The 17191-nt window shown below is 47.6% G+C and overlaps 1 protein-coding gene across 4 annotated transcripts in view; it reads right to left on the reverse strand.

Moving 5' to 3' along the window:
- The window catches only part of LIMK2 (LIM domain kinase 2), a 31608-nt gene extending 14551 nt beyond the window's left edge, over nucleotides 1–17057 (reverse strand). Inside the window, exons 1-2 of one of the 4 annotated variants that reach the window (XM_021413212.1) lie at nucleotides 15347–17057; nucleotides 1045–1180 (exon numbers count right to left, since the gene is read on the reverse strand). In XM_021413212.1, the coding sequence (XP_021268887.1) occupies nucleotides 1045–1062 (18 nt within the window). In that variant the 5' untranslated portion in view covers nucleotides 1063–1180; nucleotides 15347–17057. The other 3 variants (XM_021413211.1, XM_021413210.1, XM_021413213.1) reach the window with 3 other exon arrangements.

Here is a 17191-nt window from a genome sequence, read left to right on the forward strand (position 1 = left end):
AGAGTTACATTAGCCCATTCTACCTTTCTGGAACACCATCCCTAGCACTTTGTTTGCAAAACTTCTCTTAAACAAACATGTCAACATGCAAAGCAAAGCTTGTGTCCAGGAACCTCTGTTACATTTGGCAGCTGCTCAGCTATCAAAAATAGTTGATAGTCTGCTATGGACCAGTAAACAAGATATTAAACCTTCCTGTTTGGTTCTCTTGGCATGATAACTGATGTTACGCCTGAATTAATAAAGCTGAAAGGGCTTTTTTTTTTGGCAGACAGGCAATGCACAAATTAAGATACTTAACCAGACAGCTGACAGGGAGGAAAAAAATAAAAAACCAGCAAGCTGAGACAATACTTTTGAAGAATATTTTTCTTCATTGAGATTCTATTTTCCTTATGAGAACTTCCCTTATTGAGCATATTTGCAAAGACTTCAACAGGCAGTGAGAAACTGTCTCAGTACTACTGTTGAGTAGCATGCTTTTATTGAGGCTCTAGAAAAATAATGGTTATGTTTCATTCTTGACAGTTTTAGAGGTTACATATCTGCAAGGCTGAGGCAAGCAGTGGAACCCCATATTCTGCAGGCACAGTTCAATGTTTTAAACCAAGAAGGACTAACACCACTTTAAGGCAGCGTTGGCCTGAAACCCACTCACACTATAGTCCAGGTGGCAATCTTCCCCAAAGCCAGAACTGCTGCTTATCCTGAGCTGGGAGGTTTAACTTTGCAGTGGAAAACTACCCATGGACAATGATGCTCTGTGCCACAGAAACTGGCATCCCATTACCCATCCTTCTATTTCTCATTCCTGTGCATTTCAGCATCTTCTTCCTCTTTGTTCATATGCTTCAGATCCTTGCAGTTCTCTCCTTTAAGTCACTCTTGTTGAAAATGAATGCTGATAAGCCTCATTGTAGATCTCTGACACAAAAGCTGAGTAGCAAGGGGACTATCAATGTCAGTTTATTTGGTTGTTTGCACAGTGAGGACAACTCCCAGCCGAGGAGAAGGAGATGGAGGCAGGAATGTCAGAGTCCTTACCATCACAGGTCCAGTCATCAGCAGAGAGCAGCCATGGCAAGATTCCCCAAACTTCCCCCAGTAGTCTTTGTGGCAATACAGCTTCCCATCTTTCTCATAGTACCAGTTAGTGAGGGGATCTTGGCATTCAGAACACCTTGAAGGAAACAAAGGAGCACGGTTCCTGTTAGCAGTGAGTCACAAAGCAATGGAAAACATCCCCTCCTGCATGGAGAAAACAGACGCTCAGCAGCAGCTCACTGCTGGCTGTTCTAGTTACTGGTGCACTAAATCACCCCATTCGACAACACATTTTCAACTGAGTATCAGTACCAGCACCATGGTTTTGTAAGGAGAGGTGGTTATCAACCAATACAAAGGAAAAGGCAGGCTTCCAAAGTTTCAAGCAAATTCCAGTCACTTCTTAGAACATATCTGTTGTTTCACACATTCTGCATTGTAGATATTGCTCCCTTCTCTTTCCTACTCTGAGCATGCAGTTGCCAGGCACACAGACAGCTCTGCTATGTTTCTACATAGTGTTTCTATAGCACCAAGCCTTCTACCAGGGCACTGCTCCTCAGCTACTTTAGGCAATGGGGGTAGGATCCGCTTTCCTATGCAACACAAAACCAATTTTGCACCAAGCTTTGTGGAAAGCCCCTCTAATCCTCCACAGACAGCGCCCTCCCAGAAGCTCCCATTCCAAGAAACAATCGTTATTCATCCTTTATCTGCAAAAAGCTAATAGACGAACAAAACCCTCAAACAAGGAAAGAGATGCAGCAATTCCATTGCAGATATCATTTTAGCAATCACAAGAGAACCCAGATTTTCAGACCTCCTGAGCACCAAATAATCCTGCCTCAGCAGGACACACTGGGTAAAGGACTTTAACTTCTGCAGCGCAGAGGTGTGACTTAATGGAGAGATAAGGCCGCAGACAGGACTATACTCCCTCAGCAGTTGCATCACTGAAGATTATTCCATTAGCCCTGGGCAGCACGTTCTCAGACTTTAAAAGGCAAACAGTCTGGCACTGGCCATTTCTGAGCACAGAACCCAAGGCGGGTTAGTGACCATTACTCTAGGGAACACCTTGATGTCTTTGCTAGCACAACGTTTTCCCAGAGGTTGGATGAGTTTCTTCTCCTGCCTCAACCACTGGCTCAGTTACTGCACTGGAGGAGAATCACAAAGGAGGTGGGAGTGTGTACACCAAGTGCACTGAAAGCAGCTTGTGGCAGCGGACGTACACATTTTACATGCATCTAGTCTAAGAAGAGAGCTACTGCTGGCCTCACCTTTCACAAGCTTTCTAAAAGCTTATTTGTGCCAAAGACATTCCTCGTAAACTCCACCAACATGTAACGGGTGTACCAATACGAGACGCTGGTTGTGATCCAATGTGGATCCATCTCCAACCAGAGCTCTTCACTCCATCTCAAGGGACTGCCAAGCAACAAGATGAAGCAGCCTGTAAGTAGCCTACAGTTTTAGGGGAAAACACACCTCAGTATTTAATGCCATACCCTGCCCTCAGGAAAACTGCTCCTTCTTTTTTGTTTGTTTGTTCTCCCAGCTGAGGAGCTCCAAATGCTGTTCCCCCTCCCTCTGTGATGGGAAAGGACTCCAGCGCGTGCAACAACCCCTGCCAACTTCGTCTGAGCAGGGGGAGCTGTAACTTCACCTTACGACACAGGGTAGCTGCATTATTATAGCCTGAGCCCTGGGGCTCTGTCAGGGTTACACCCTGCTCATGGTATGCAAGAGACCTCGAGGGCACCGCAATGCATTTTGCCTTCAACCATTAGTCCTTGGCTTTCACTCGCAGTAAATACCCCAAGATGAATGATCAAGTAGGTGAGTGGGAGGGAGAAAGAACAAGTGGAGACTAACAGCAAAGATTTCTATCACCTTGTGGCAGGAACATCTGGCTCAGCATAGGTAAATTGGATCCCTCAGACTTATCCGACTTCTGCGTGCATGCCTGTACCAGTGCATGCTCCGAGAGCGATTACATCTTCAAACAGGGAGCTGTGACCAGACCTGCACCTGGGATGCAGACAGCAACACTGTAGACGGGGCTGCTCTACCAGGACTCCAAGAACCAGCTTTCTGTCCGTGTTCTGCCCAAGCAGGTGGGCTATTTTATTTGCTTTTAAGCACAATACCTCCTTAAACTTCTTTACCCCCTTCTCCAACTTCAACCACTTCTTTTTCTACTTAAGAAACCTGAAGTTTCTACAAAAACAACACAGCTGCAGTTTGTTTCAGACAGGCTGCAAAAGATCACATACACTTGTCCTCCCTTTGCCTTTCCCCTGCGTCCTCACTGACTCCAACTTTACAGCACCTTGAGTACTTTGCTTCCATCTGGAAACAAGCACTGGTATTTAATTTGCAACAAACCGGTAACAAAATGAAGGTGAGGGGGGTGGAGCCAGCAAGCAGTCAGTTCTTTGCTATGCAATTAAACAAATCTGGGCAGGACAAGTTTGCAGCTCAAGGCTCAGCACCCCACCCTGGGCAATGAGGCAACAGGAACAAAGCAACCAGCCCAGAGAAGCTTGGTGCTGGTAATGGCTCTAACTGGCTGTTTCATCCCTCACTATCCCTTAGAAAGGCTTTAGATTTGTCAGGTGTTGAGGGCGGACAGCACACAGGTATAGTTATAAGAACTGTTTCAGTGCCTTTACCCAGATGATAAAGGCATCACATGAATGTTCCACATGACTTTCATTGAAGAGATATGTCAGATCTTTATCACAGAAGGTGGAAGCATTACGTCTCCTTCCTTTCCCGCCTCACTGGAGTACACAGCATTACAGCACTGCCATTGCTTGTCCTCACGTCAGCTGAAAAAGAAATTCAGTTCCTTCTAGAGGCATTAAACAAGCTCATCTTCGTCAGTCACTGCAACCAAAAGAAAAGACTTCTTACTTCTCTTTTAGATTAGAAGCGGCTAATCTATGATTTGCTATTCTTGTGGCATAGTAGCCAAGCATGGTAACCTCATTTCTTGAAGGACTGCTAGCAGCCATATTTGATGTGGCTCCTCTTGCAGCCCAGCCACCAGTTTCAGATCTGCAGAGCTCTTTTCTTATTATACACTGAATCTTCACTTCCAATCCTTGGCAATCAAGAATAAATTCATCTGCCTCCCATAGTCACCCTCCAGGAACCCCAGCAGCACCTGGAGCACAGCATTTAGCCCTGATGCTCTGCAGTGCTGCAGCGAGAGTTCACAAATTGGTGCCTGATGGCTTCATGGGTTTGTGGGGGGCGGTGGGAAGATCAAGTCACACCAGTTACCCAGCCTGGTTTTCAGCAAGATGGAGATTCAATCCATGGGGCATCTCTTTTACATCGAAATGAAAGCCAATACCCTCATGGAAGCAAAGACTTCCCTGGCACTGAAGAGACGATCCCTTTGAGAAGGGCTCATTAATAAAACCCACCCCACACACACTGGCAGGCGGGATCAGTTACCGCTAGGCAGGCTCCGAAGGGCTGCGGTTCCAATTCTGCAGGCAGAGGGGAAGAGGACAGGCTGCGGACAGGCAGCGTAACTCCAGCCTGCAGCTAACCCAAAGGCATCCCAGCCAGGCCCAGCAGAAGCGTGTGCACTGGCTCTAAGAGATGCTGGCCAAGCAAGCACAGATGCGACAAAACACAGACTAAGTACATAATGTTTAAGCTCTGACTGTGCAAAGCTATTTCCATGCCACTCAGTAGGTGTACCTACGGCTTAGCGTGTGATGCTCTCTGTGTAGTACAAATAATGAACGGCTGCTCACTTGCCTTCTGAAAGTGGATGCTTTCTCAGAAAGTTGCTACTGAAGTTTAGCCGCTGCACAGCAGTATTTACTCCTATCCTGCTCTGTGCTAACAAAAGGCTCCCCACCTCCAAATCGGCACACCAGTGTTTGTAGGAACAGAATCAATAATGTGCAAATCCAGGCAGAGGGGACAGGAGAGAGACAATGGAACTGCCAGCCCCCATTTATTCACCTTATCAGCACATTAGCGTCAGTCACCATCCTGGCTGCACTCAGCCCCACTAACAGCTTTCACCATGGAGATGTAATGCAATCAAAGCCTTATTCTGTAGCCATCGCCTTTCTCAAGCCTCATTTGTTTGACTGAGCCAAAAATGGTTGTTAATACAAACCAAAATATCACGGGACAAGAATCATTTCCACTTAAGTGAAGTGTGTGGCGAGTCCCTAGTTACCTGCAAGGTACTTTATTTCTTTCTCAAACAAGATTATGCATTGCCTCACTGCAGATTACATCACCTTCTTGAACTCCGCAGCATGTGGCACTCCCTCAGCCCATACTGTGCCCCAGTAAAGCAGCACTGGAAGAGACACAAGCAGCGGCAGCCACAGTAACCTCATTCCTCTGGCAGCGGAGCAAAGCACAGGGGCACGGGGTACAGCAGCGTGTATTGTCGCTCTGTAAGGCAGCCCGCCTGCCTGGGCTACACAGACACTGCTGTGCAACATAGGTGCCATTCCTCGCAGAGCCTTCAGCAGGGAGGCTGGTAAGCAGCAGCTCTCCTCAGAGCACCCTGGGTTGAGGCCAGCCGTTCCCTGCACACAAGCCCGCACCTCGCTCTTCGCACCTCACATGCTAACTGCTTAGCATAGCGTTACAGGGCTGAAATGACAGCCTGAAGATCAACTGCTAATCCCGTGCAGGACTTACCGAAAGGGATCCTTGGGAGCGAAGTAAGCAGGGGCTGACAAGTAACTTCCCATCTTCAACAGTGGATAAACCGGCTCAGCCACAGACTTGTCCGACTGCCTCTGAACGGCTCTGTTCTGCCAACATGGCAGCAGCCAGTGCTCATTTAATCTTGCGCTGATTCAGACACCTCACCTCTCTTTCAAGCTGCCCGAGGAATGCCAGGTCTCTCGTCTGCTCATTCCTTCTCAGATTTTTCCTGGCTCCCATGGCTGAAACCATCCTCTCCCGGACTCGGCAGCACCAGCACCCTTGGGGAGGATAGAATGACCGCTACCCAGGCTAGTTAGACATGCTTCTGCAATAGTTCTTCCGAGCTCTGCTGCTTGCTAACTATTGTCAAGTTTTCCCTTCTCTGGATCCACCCAAGGGTGGGAGGGGAGGAGGAGCCATTGCAGGAGGACAGCGTGTGGCTGCACAGGCCGAATAAGCTCTATTTCTTTGCAAGGCGTGGGTGGAGCTTTGATCCAAGGGGGGCTGCATTAGTAAGTGCTGAACGAGGGTAGCTTTTGCCGAGTCATTAACCTGAAACCACTCTTTGCAGCAGTGCCACGTTCTGATGGACAAATCAAGGAAGGCTGGGTGTGAGGAAGACAGCTAGCCACGTCCCCTTCAGATTAATGTTTACTACATACTTTCCTAAATCCTGCACGGTGAGCTGGGATATACTGCCTTCACAGTACCTCAGTCTGTTCGGTCATCCTCCTGCAGAAAGTAACTTCCCAGGGTGCTTCATCCAAGGAAAAGTAACTTTCCTTCCAACACTTTCAACACAGCGATCATTCAATCACTTAACCTAATCTGCATCTCCTGGAAGGAAGCTGAGAGGTATAAATCAGCACAGGCAGTACTCTCCCGCTTGCAGCACATGTAGTTACATCACTTCACTTGCTCTGAAGCCAAGCATGATCTCTAGTGGCCAAATCAGCTAAAACTTCACAAGAAACAGAGATGCAACAAATGTATGCTGCTGCACGAGCCCTCCCATTTTTGTACAGTCAGCAAAGCCTGGCATGCCTGAACGCAGCCTGAAAATCATGCTATGTTCAGAGGCAACAGTACTCAGATGTGCTTTTACCAGAGATGCTCGTCTCTGTTGGCATATTGTCCAAGGGACGCTTGGGGCTGAGACGAGGCAGCTTTGGCTGCAGATTTGACAGCTGCTGCTTCCTATTGAAATAAGCAGAAAGCCAGGCAGCTTTCCCCACCTCCCCCTTTCTTAAACAAACAGCCATCTTTATGAAAAACAAAAAACTGATATACAGATATATAGAGATACATGTAACTTTCTCTCTTTTCCCTCATTCAGCGCAGTTTCTAAGCCTGGCTGTAAAAGCACAGCGAAGCCTAGTGCTGCAGAGCCCAGTGCGGTTGTCAGCTCCAGCACGGATCTAATTCCTTCTGACATTTCACACAGCTCTACTGGAAGCAGCAACACGGTGAGTCTGTGTCTAGGAATGTGCTCTGGTCTCCCACATTCTCTATACGTTGCGTGCTGTAAATGGACCAGTGCTCACAACCCAGCGCTCCCCTGGCTATCAGCACCACCCCACAACACACACATACCTCTGGTGCATCGCAGGGCCCCTCCCCGCCCCAGTATCACCTACAGACAAAGGCTTTTCCCCACAAAACTGCTACCACAGGCTGAACTCCCTCCAAGGGGGATTCCACGTGACCTCATAAATCCCAGCTTCACAGACAAACCTTTGAAGTTGTGATCCACAGATGTGATAAGCAGCCAGCTAGTCTGTGAATGAAGCCAGTCGATAAAGCCTAACTTCAAAGCAATAAAACCCACCCAGACAGTTAAGCAACTGGGAAGGGATTTTGTCTGAGACTTCCTTAAAGCCAAAGGACACGTAGTCCAAATGTCTATTTTAAACAGGAAACATCTTATCAAAATGATGTTACTTTTGCAGTAATTTACCTTTTCCTACGCAGAATTCTCTTGTTACTTCTTGCTTCTGCCTTTATGACCTACTTGAGAACACAACAGCCCTGATAACAGGGCTCTGGAAAAGGTGTTAATCTGTTCATTCACTCTAGATATGAATTCCTGCCAGAATGACTGTACTTCAAAAATGCTGATAAACAGGTGGAGGGGACCTCTTCTGCGTAATTTTACCGATACCATCTCAAAACACCAACACGCACCAAAGCAAATTTATTTTTAAACAACCTGAGGTCAAATATCTGTATTTCTCTCTTGCAAATGCTGACACAGTATCTCCACTGCACAACGGGGGCTGCTTTCCTTCCCATGCTTTGGAATTTGCACAGTGGTTTTTGCCAGAGATATAAGCCTGAACATTACAGCTGGCAAATGAAGGGAACACGTGAAAAGCTTCAACAATGACTCAACATGCAAACTGAGCTGTGAAACGTCATAGATTTTACAGCTTTATTCCCAGAAAAAAATGCATCATAGCTGGTGCGATATTCAAGTGATTAAGATCTGTAAGCAGAAAGGGTTCGGTTGCACATCTAGACACCTTGTTTATACAGTTTTCTGTCCAATATCCTATCTACAGACAGATGCAGCGCTCAGCCTATCTGCCAGCCCTAAGATACACAGATTTACCCTGGCACAGACAGGCACTTCAGTATGTGTGTGGGACTGGTGTAAGCTGGGGAAAAGGCATCACTTGATGCCTGAAGAAACTGCAGCAGGTCTTTGTTTCAGCGTGGGGGCAGTTTGGAGGCATTCCAGGTTCTTCAATGCAATCCTAACACCTCATTGTATTTCCAAGGCACTTAGACCTAACATATGCTTCACTGGTGTTGAAAGGCAGAGTCAAGCTCCTGAGATCAGGTACTGAAACAAATACCGCTTGGTACGCACATACCGCTGAGTGAAAGCTCCTGCACACAGCTCTGCAGTGAACTACAACGAGCAGTGAAGTGAAGCTCATCTTTGTTACTGCGCCTCACCTCTAAACAGAAGCAGAACTTCAGGCAGTAATGCCTTTCAGTATCCAGCCTCACAGTGCCTGTACACCCACCATACGTGCCTAACGGCTGCAGACCTCCTGAATACGTACAGGCTGAGAAGCAAAGCAGAGAAACTGAGCCTCCTTGAACCATCATAGATTATACATAGTTTCAGAAGTAGCAGCTTCTGATCTGTAAATGATGACAGCAGGACTGGCACACGGCATCTTCCCTTGCTTCCCGGCTTGCTGCTTTGTCTGTGCAGACTGACGAACTCTTCAGGGGAAGGATCCCACCTCACTCACGTGGAAAGCCTGGCGCATACTGGTCTGTGTAATTCTAATTACGCTGATATTACATTCTCTGATAACAGTGTCCTAAGGGACAAGCTGCACAAGTTAACTAAAAAGCTCAGACTGGAATTTCCAGCTCCCCTAGATACAAAGGATTGTCATCCACTTCTCCAGTAGCTGTTCAGATTCGCCTGAGGAATGTGACCACTTGCACCTGCAAAGTGTTACTCGGTTCCTTTGTATTTTTACATTCCTGAACAGTTGTGGCAATCTGTGTGCAAACAGGCACTTAGCAACTATTCCTCCCTACATCTGATAGCGAGCTGCTCTATTTCAAAGCTGATGGAGACATCATTAAAGAGGCATTCCCAGGGGCCTGCAGCGTTAGTGGAGAGAAGCTCTCACCTCTGAGGCCCTAACAGTTTTATGCAATTCCCAGAAACTAGAGAAGACCGGGAAGATTCCTCTTATCCTGCTCCTGCCATATTTCACCTGCCTTGTTACCACTCCCAAATCCACCTGGTGTGTGTACAAAACCTGACTGTGTTCACAGCTGAAGAGTCAAAGGAAGATTTAAAGTAGCGAACACCACCTCGTTCCAAATGCATCTTGAACATAGCTGCGCTTACATCTTTATCTGCCAACATCTGTACAGTTCAGCTTCACATCCTGTCACTGCACATCTCTTTGTCCAGTTGTCTGTGGGGAGGAAGCAGCTCTCAGAAAATGAAGGCCCGTGCCAAACAGTTTGAACCAAGAGAGGTGGAATAAAGTCCATACACAGCCTATGAGGAAGGGCTACATCCAGGGCCTCTTCAGTCCAGCCAAGACTGACAGGAGACATGGCTGCTGCTCGCAAACAGGAAAAGGTTACTTGAACAGAAGGGGGAAAAAAAAGCTTGCTTTCCACATCCATTGTGAAGGCAACTAGAAGAAATGGATCCAAATTGCAGCCAGATTACTTAAGACAGACAAACTTGTAACACTACGGACAGTTAAGTGCTAGTAGATGTAGCCTGAGACACTGATAAGCTGTGGTGGTGGCACACTGCCTGGTGTGCTGACCGGTTTTGTGGTCATTCCTAAGATGGAGGCATCACCTGCTTCAAACAGAAGTGTCAGTTTAATGGATATCCTAAGAACCACAGGAAAAAGATGTGGAAGATACCCTCGGAAAGCATCTAGTTTATCCTTCAACCCCCGTGAGATACTCAATTAGCTACACATAAGCAATTCCTCATGCAAGATTGTCAGATTTCCCTTCCTGCGCCCCCAAATGTAAAAAGAATTGAGGTGATCAGCTAAGTTTTGCTGGGCAAAAAATATTTTTATCACATACGAAATATACTGTTCAGTACAGAAAAAAAATCACATGCCTCTGTAAGAAAATCAAATCACTAGCATTTGCAAATGAACAGTGGGTCTCTTCCTCCTCTGTAGCTTGGGACTCAGGCACCCCCTCAGTGCACAGGACGCTGAATCCAGTTCTGCTCTCCAAGCAGCAGACAATTGTCATGCTGCAGACCAACACCACGGGCAGCAGCGAGGGATTCCGGGAAGAATCTCCTTTCAGCGGGAAATGGGCAGAAAGGTAATTTGTTTCAAGTTCGTTTCAGAATGCCCACAGGAGACAGAGCCAGTTGTGCACTCTGCCAGAACTGTTCTGCTTTTTACAGTGCCCGCTTAGAGAAAACAGCCTGCTGCAGCTTACAGCACTGTGTGTTAGTTGCTAGCTCCAGGAAAGGTTAATGGGAAAGTTTAAAAAAAGAAGAAGAGTGCAAGCACTTGAACAAAACAAAAACAGTCTGTCACGTGAATGCACTTTAAATAATACATCCGTTCATACTGTGATTTAAACCAATTTTATTAGTTTAGACTTCTTGTTACTATTATATTAACAAGAGTAAGCAGTTTCTTAAAGATTTCAAGACTGTATTTAATTGTAGCCAATATATTACACTGGAGGTCAGTTTGCTACTTAAAATTGGTTAAATATAATTATGTAACTCCTCATCAGCATGAAAAGATTCAATGCACACTCGGATATCAAAGGCTTGCACTTTTTAAAATCAACTGTTTATACTGTTAACTTAGCATTAACTGGTTTAGAATATAGTTTTTTAATCTAATTTATTAAGCCATCAAAGCTAATTTTTATTACCCCAAAGCCAAAAATAAATAAAAATACCCAGTATTTTTCTCCAGGTCAAGCCACACTGCATATGCATAAAAATCTGGTGTATTCAGCCAAATGGAAATATTGGTCCAAGCTGCATTAATCGTTGCTGGTCATCCTCATCTTCAGTCCCTCGGTTCGTTAGGCCAACCAATGAAAAAGGTTTGGATCGATACAAAATTTCCTGTATTTTCCTTTCCTCTTCCAGATTCAGGAGGATGAGCTTCTCCATTCTGCAAACTCCTGATGATTTTCAGCTTTTAATTTTTTGGTTTGGGGTACAAACTAAACAGTTTATATTTAACTCTGTAACTGTAAAATCATTAGCAATCCATCACCTTCGGTAAACTTGAGTATTTGGAAGATACACTTTGAATATTTTTTCTCTAATGCAGAGGGTTTGGCTTTTGTTTGAGATTTCTGCAGCAAGCCCGTGTTGCTTGGCTACTTAAATTAGATTCATTTTATAGACCATAATAATATACATCCTCTGTTATTTCAGTTCGGAAGGAACTTAACCTCAGCCGTCTTCCTTCCTAAAAAGTTCTTAAGCCCTCTGCTACAGCAGGGATTCTACCACCATTCTCAATCACTTCCTTCATCTGGATCCAAAAGCATTTTCCACTTGAATGTATCCAACTGACTCTGTCTGAATCTAGAGTTTTCAAATAATCAAAACTATATTTTCACAAATACTGCGTACATAACAAAACCATGCGTATGGGTCTTCTCATCCCATCCTACTCAGATTCAAATAGAATCACAGTATGGTGTGAGTTGGAAGGGATCCTTAAAAGCCATGCAGTCCAACCCCCTGCAGTGCACAGGGCCACCCACAGCTCCATCAGTGCTCAGAGCCCCATGCCCTGACCTTGGCTGCCTGCAGGGATGGGGCATCCACCACTTATCTGGGCAACCTGTGCCGGTGCCTCACCACCCTTAGTGTAAACAGCTTCTTCCTTATATCCAATCTCAATCTCCTCTCTTTTAGTTTGAAACCATTTCCCCTTGTCCTATCACAACAGACCCTGCTAAAGAGTCTGTCCCCTTCTTTCTTATAGACCCCCTTTAGATATTGAAGGGCCGCTCTCAGCTCTCCCCGCAGCCTTCTCCTCCCCAGGCCGCACAGCCCCAGCTCTCAGCCTGTCCTCGCAGGGAGGTGTTCCATCCCTTGGAGCATTTGTGTGGCCCTCCTCTGGAGGTACTCCAACAGGTCCATGTCTCTCCTGTGCTGAGGACTCCACATCTGGACACAGCACCCCAGGTGAGTTCTCGCAGCACAGAGCAGAGGGGCAGATCCCTTCCCTGCCCTGCTGGCTGTGCTGCTTTGGATGCAACCCAGGATCTGGTTGGCTGCGAGGGCACAGTGCTGGCTCATGTCCAGCTGCCATCCACCAGTATCTCCAGTCCTCTTTTGGCAGGGCTGTGCTCCGTCCTTACATCCCCCAGCTTGTACTGATAGCAGGGCTGCCATGACCCAGGTGCAAGACTTGGATTTTTTTGAACTTTACAAGGTTCACCTGAGCCCACTGCTCAACCTGTCTAGGTCTCTCTGGATGGCATCCCATCCCTCAGGTGTGTAAATGTGCAACATCCCTACAAAAAGAGGGAACTATTTTTAATATTGTTTTTATCTGTGGGGAAAAAAAAAAATCAACAAAAGAACAGACATCAAAACACCAGAAATACTTTATGCATGTAAGGCAGTACCTTCTATTTTGTACTACGGACAAAACGGATGGAAAGCTAAAAGAATAGCATGGTCTAGGTAGTGAAAGACAAACACAGATTCTTCTTCCAATAATTCTCTTTGGTAAGAGTGATCCAGATCTAGGAAAAAGACAGCATGCCACCTCTGTATTTCCTTATCTAAGTGGAGAATTTGAATTCTTGTGCAATATATGTTCCAAATCCAGGGAAGCCACGTATCAATTTAAAAAAATGACCATTGAAATGGATGCTAACTCAACAGATTTCAGAGGCAAAAAAAAGCACATTCAGAGTTAATTCACAACAGATATTGTGTCAGAAACGTCTAAAAGAAGACTGCTCGGCCAGCTCCAACTGAACAGATCCAAGCCTAAGGATCAGCTAGCCAAAGAACAACGTAAAATATCCAAGATATATGAATAGGGATTCGCTTGTCACTCCAAGCCACGCCGGAGAAAACACGGGTTTCAGGGACAAAGCTCCTGTACATGCAGCCTGAGGAAGGAGGGAAGTGACAAAAAACTGAAATCCTCAGAGACGTGCATGTACGTCAGCTACCACCAGTGCCAAGCATGATCAGCAGCCTCGCCTGACCAAGCTAACGAGCTTAACAGAGCTAACGAGACTGGATCAATGCCAATCAGCATTAGAGAAATTATGTGCCAGGCCAGAGACGCAGCTAATCCACAGGAAGACTGTAAAAAACACTCCACAAGAGCTGCCGGAACTCACGGCTACCGGCTGCCAAAGGCTCCTACCATTAGAGGCTTTTTAAAGTTTGGCTTTGGGATATCAAGCACAAGACTGCTGCCCAGCATGGCTTGAGGATAACAGAAGAGAAAGGAGAACAGAGTGCAAACTGGGAATTTGTTTGCATGAACAGCGCTAGCCTGGACCGAGGAAAAAGGGAAGGGCAGCTTCCTTTGCTGCAGGTTCCAATTGTTCGCTCAGCATGGCCTCTGAGCTGGGCAGCAGAGCTAGCCAAAAGTACTGAGTGTAAGAGAAGTGCATCAGCAAGTTACTGCACACCTCAGGAGAAAAGCTGTTATCTTCATTTCTATGGAAAACCAAAAGGGAAAAAAAGAAAAAAAGGACTTTCATTTTACAATATAAATGACAACATAAAATTCTCTGTAAGATGCCATTAAGAGCAGGGTTTGCTTCCAGCTCGGCTGTTATTCACCTCAACAACAAGAAGCACCCAGGCATTTCCAAACCAAGACTCACATCAGAAAGAGTGGAAGAGAAGGCAAAGAAGAAAGACTTACTGGCACACAGAAATGTGAGTCTGGCTAACTGGGAGAATCCAGGGAAGCTCAACAACAGGACACGAGCTCGTTAGAGAGAAGAGAAAAACAGGATTCAGAGAAGCTGACACAACATAGTTGAACACAAATACTCAGACCAACAGAAACCATAAAGACTGGGATTTGCAGCAATATAGAGAAGTAGCTGTGATTAACAAGGCATTCTAACTAACAACATTTTCCAAGTCAACAGAGCCAACATTGCTTTGGCAGCCCAATATGCTTTACTTTTAAAAAAAAATACTCCAACAACCATAATAATTCAACAAAGTCTTTTTAAAGTAAGAAATTAAACGCAAAGGGACAGATGCCTGTCTTGGCACAGCAAACATTCCTCCAAAGCCACACTTTGGCTTCCTTTACCCTCTATTTGCCTTAACAGGGTCCAAAACATTAACCTCTCCAGATTCAAGACACAGTGGTTCCTACCCAGAAGCCAGCAGAAGCTCCTACTCCTCTCAAAAACACAAGCCCCTTCAGAAATACGATTCTGCAGTATGAAAACTGGACTGAGTACTCACGAAAAACCGACAGGAGGCACTGCTCCTGCTGCCAGGAAGCCTAGCACGTCACAGAGCCCTTTCTGTCCTTGCTGACAAGGGTGTCCGACATTATCAGAAAGATTCCTGGCAAGTTTGCCTGGCTTGGCAGTCTGAAAAGGAGAGGAAGAAAAAGGCAAGAGCCCCCCCTGCCAAATCAGCAGCTTTCCCAACGCCCTGATATCGCTCTCGCACCTACCACATATGGAAACAGCGACAGGAGCCCAGATTCCCTGGGCTCTACCTCGGAATGCAGCTGCAGACAAACACGCAACCCGTGGCTTCTGCTACCACCAGAAAATCAGAGCCTCCGTTTACACTTCATCTGTATTCCCATATGTGCGTGCGTCAGCATGGCAGCACCTTGCCAGGCAGCATCAGGCTGCAGCCAGCACTGAAGGTCAGTTCCAAAGGGCTGCTGTGGGTACCGAAGCGTGGCCGCGAGCAGCAGCGCGCAGCCTCTGCCACAGGCTCCAGGGCAGGTCGGACACAGAGGTGACAGCAGGGTACGGCCTCAAGACCAACCTCCCGTTACTGTTGGTTCTGCACCCACCATCCTCCACGGCAGCTGGACGCCGCAAGCAGTGGAACAGGCTCTCAGGCTGCACCTACCGGAAACAGGAAACGTGCCAAGCTTCATTAACTGTCCTGTAGAGGCGCTGACCAGCAGCAATGAGGTCCCCACATTCCAGGCATCTCCAGACTTCTTCACCTGTAGACAGGAATAAGGGGACATCAACAAAGAAAACAAGGATTGCTGCATCCCTGATAAAGGACAGCCCCGAATTACAGCAGGCATACCGTAGCCCCAGCGTTTAGGGTTCCCACACTGAACTCTAACATCTTAAACCCTCATTTTTTCCCTCCAGACCTGACATCACCACGTGCTCTTCCACATTCTGCAGAAGAATGGGGCTCCTCACAGAAGATGGCACAGGTAGAGCTGCACTGCTCCTTACAGCAGAGATTGGCCAAGTGTGACAATTCCTGCAGAGACCCGCGTTATGCCAGGAAGCCGCCTTCCCATTCCCCTCACGCCACTGACTCAGCACGTAACATTTGTGCACTTTCGGGTAATTCATTGGATTTCCCAGAACAGGAAGAAAGACAAACCTTATTCAGCAGAGAACAACTTGGCTACCGGGAAGGAATTACACACACAAAAGGATGTTCCTGCAGAGACTGTGCAGCCAACACCGCGCTGCAGCCAGGCTTAGGAAGAGGAGTAGCTGCCACTGCCTGCTGCCCCTTCAGAAAATACTGGGAACAGTCAAAAAGTCCTAAAGCCCCAGAGACAGCCGGGATGCACACAAGCTGGGAAAAAGCAGTACAAAGACCTTAGCGCTAATTTGGCACAGATAAATGCTATCCAAGATGCAGATGTTCGGGCACGTTCAAGCGAGAGCCGAGGACGTGGATGAGCGCAGGACGGCACAAAGAACGCAGCGTGCTGCCGGGCACAGACCTGCTTCCTTGTGCTACTGCAAGCCGGCTGCAGGAAAGATGCATAAGGAAAGAATTGTGCTTAGGGAAGGAAAACCACTAACCACAGACTTCCAGTTTCTAAAGAACATTAAAACTCGGCGGTTGCTCAGCAACTGCCCCTTCTTGCTGAGGCTTTTCTCTGCAACTTCACCCTGCAGCGTAAGATAGCTCTTCCATGGACCAAACCAAACAGCAGCTCCTGGTGCAGGGAGCTCGCCCTTACTCCCCTGGGATTATCGCGCTCCAGCAGCTGCCTGGTGCCAGGGAGGGAGGCTGCAGAAGGTGAATAGCTCGGCTCTATGAAGGATGCCTCTTCCGTGGGGACGGCGCTTTCCTTACCCACAGTCTCTTTAGTGTCACGGTTTAAGCTCAGGGAGCGCTACTGTGTGTGACAGAGAGGGATCAAAGCGGCACAGCCATCAAGCTCTGCGCTCGGCGGAGTAACAGCGGGAGGAGAGGGCGACCAGGTAACAACCCGGTGACAGCAGCAGAGAGCAGATCCGTCCCGCGGTACAGCAGCTGCGGCGACTGCAACCCGAATGGGGGGAGCAGCACCCCAGCAATCACCGCGTGCTGCGAGAATTCGAAACGGAGCGGAGAACCGGGAGAGAGATCGGCGCGAGTCGGGAACGAGACGCCCGCTCTGCTCGCTGTAACCGTCCCGACGTTGTCACCGCCACCGAGCTCCGTCGTCTCGCGCAGCCGGCGGCCAGCGGTCCCCGCCGCGGGGCTCCGGTCACGGCAAAAGCGGCCGAAGCGCAGCCCCCCCCGCTGCGCTCCCACGGAGATCTCCCAGAGGAAACCTCCGCTGCTCCACCGCTGCCGGAGGAGCTCGTGCCGGCGCGCCGTGCGCTGCAGCTTCGCACCTGCGGGGCGGGGCCGGGACAGCCCCGCGGAGCACCGCACCGCCGCGGGGAACGCTCGCGTGCGGAGCGGCTCAAGGACGCGGAGGGCCCGGAAGCCCGAGGCGCT

The sequence above is a fragment of the Numida meleagris genome, chromosome 14 (genome assembly GCF_002078875.1).
Source record: "Numida meleagris isolate 19003 breed g44 Domestic line chromosome 14, NumMel1.0, whole genome shotgun sequence".
Lineage (NCBI taxonomy): Eukaryota > Metazoa > Chordata > Aves > Galliformes > Numididae > Numida > Numida meleagris.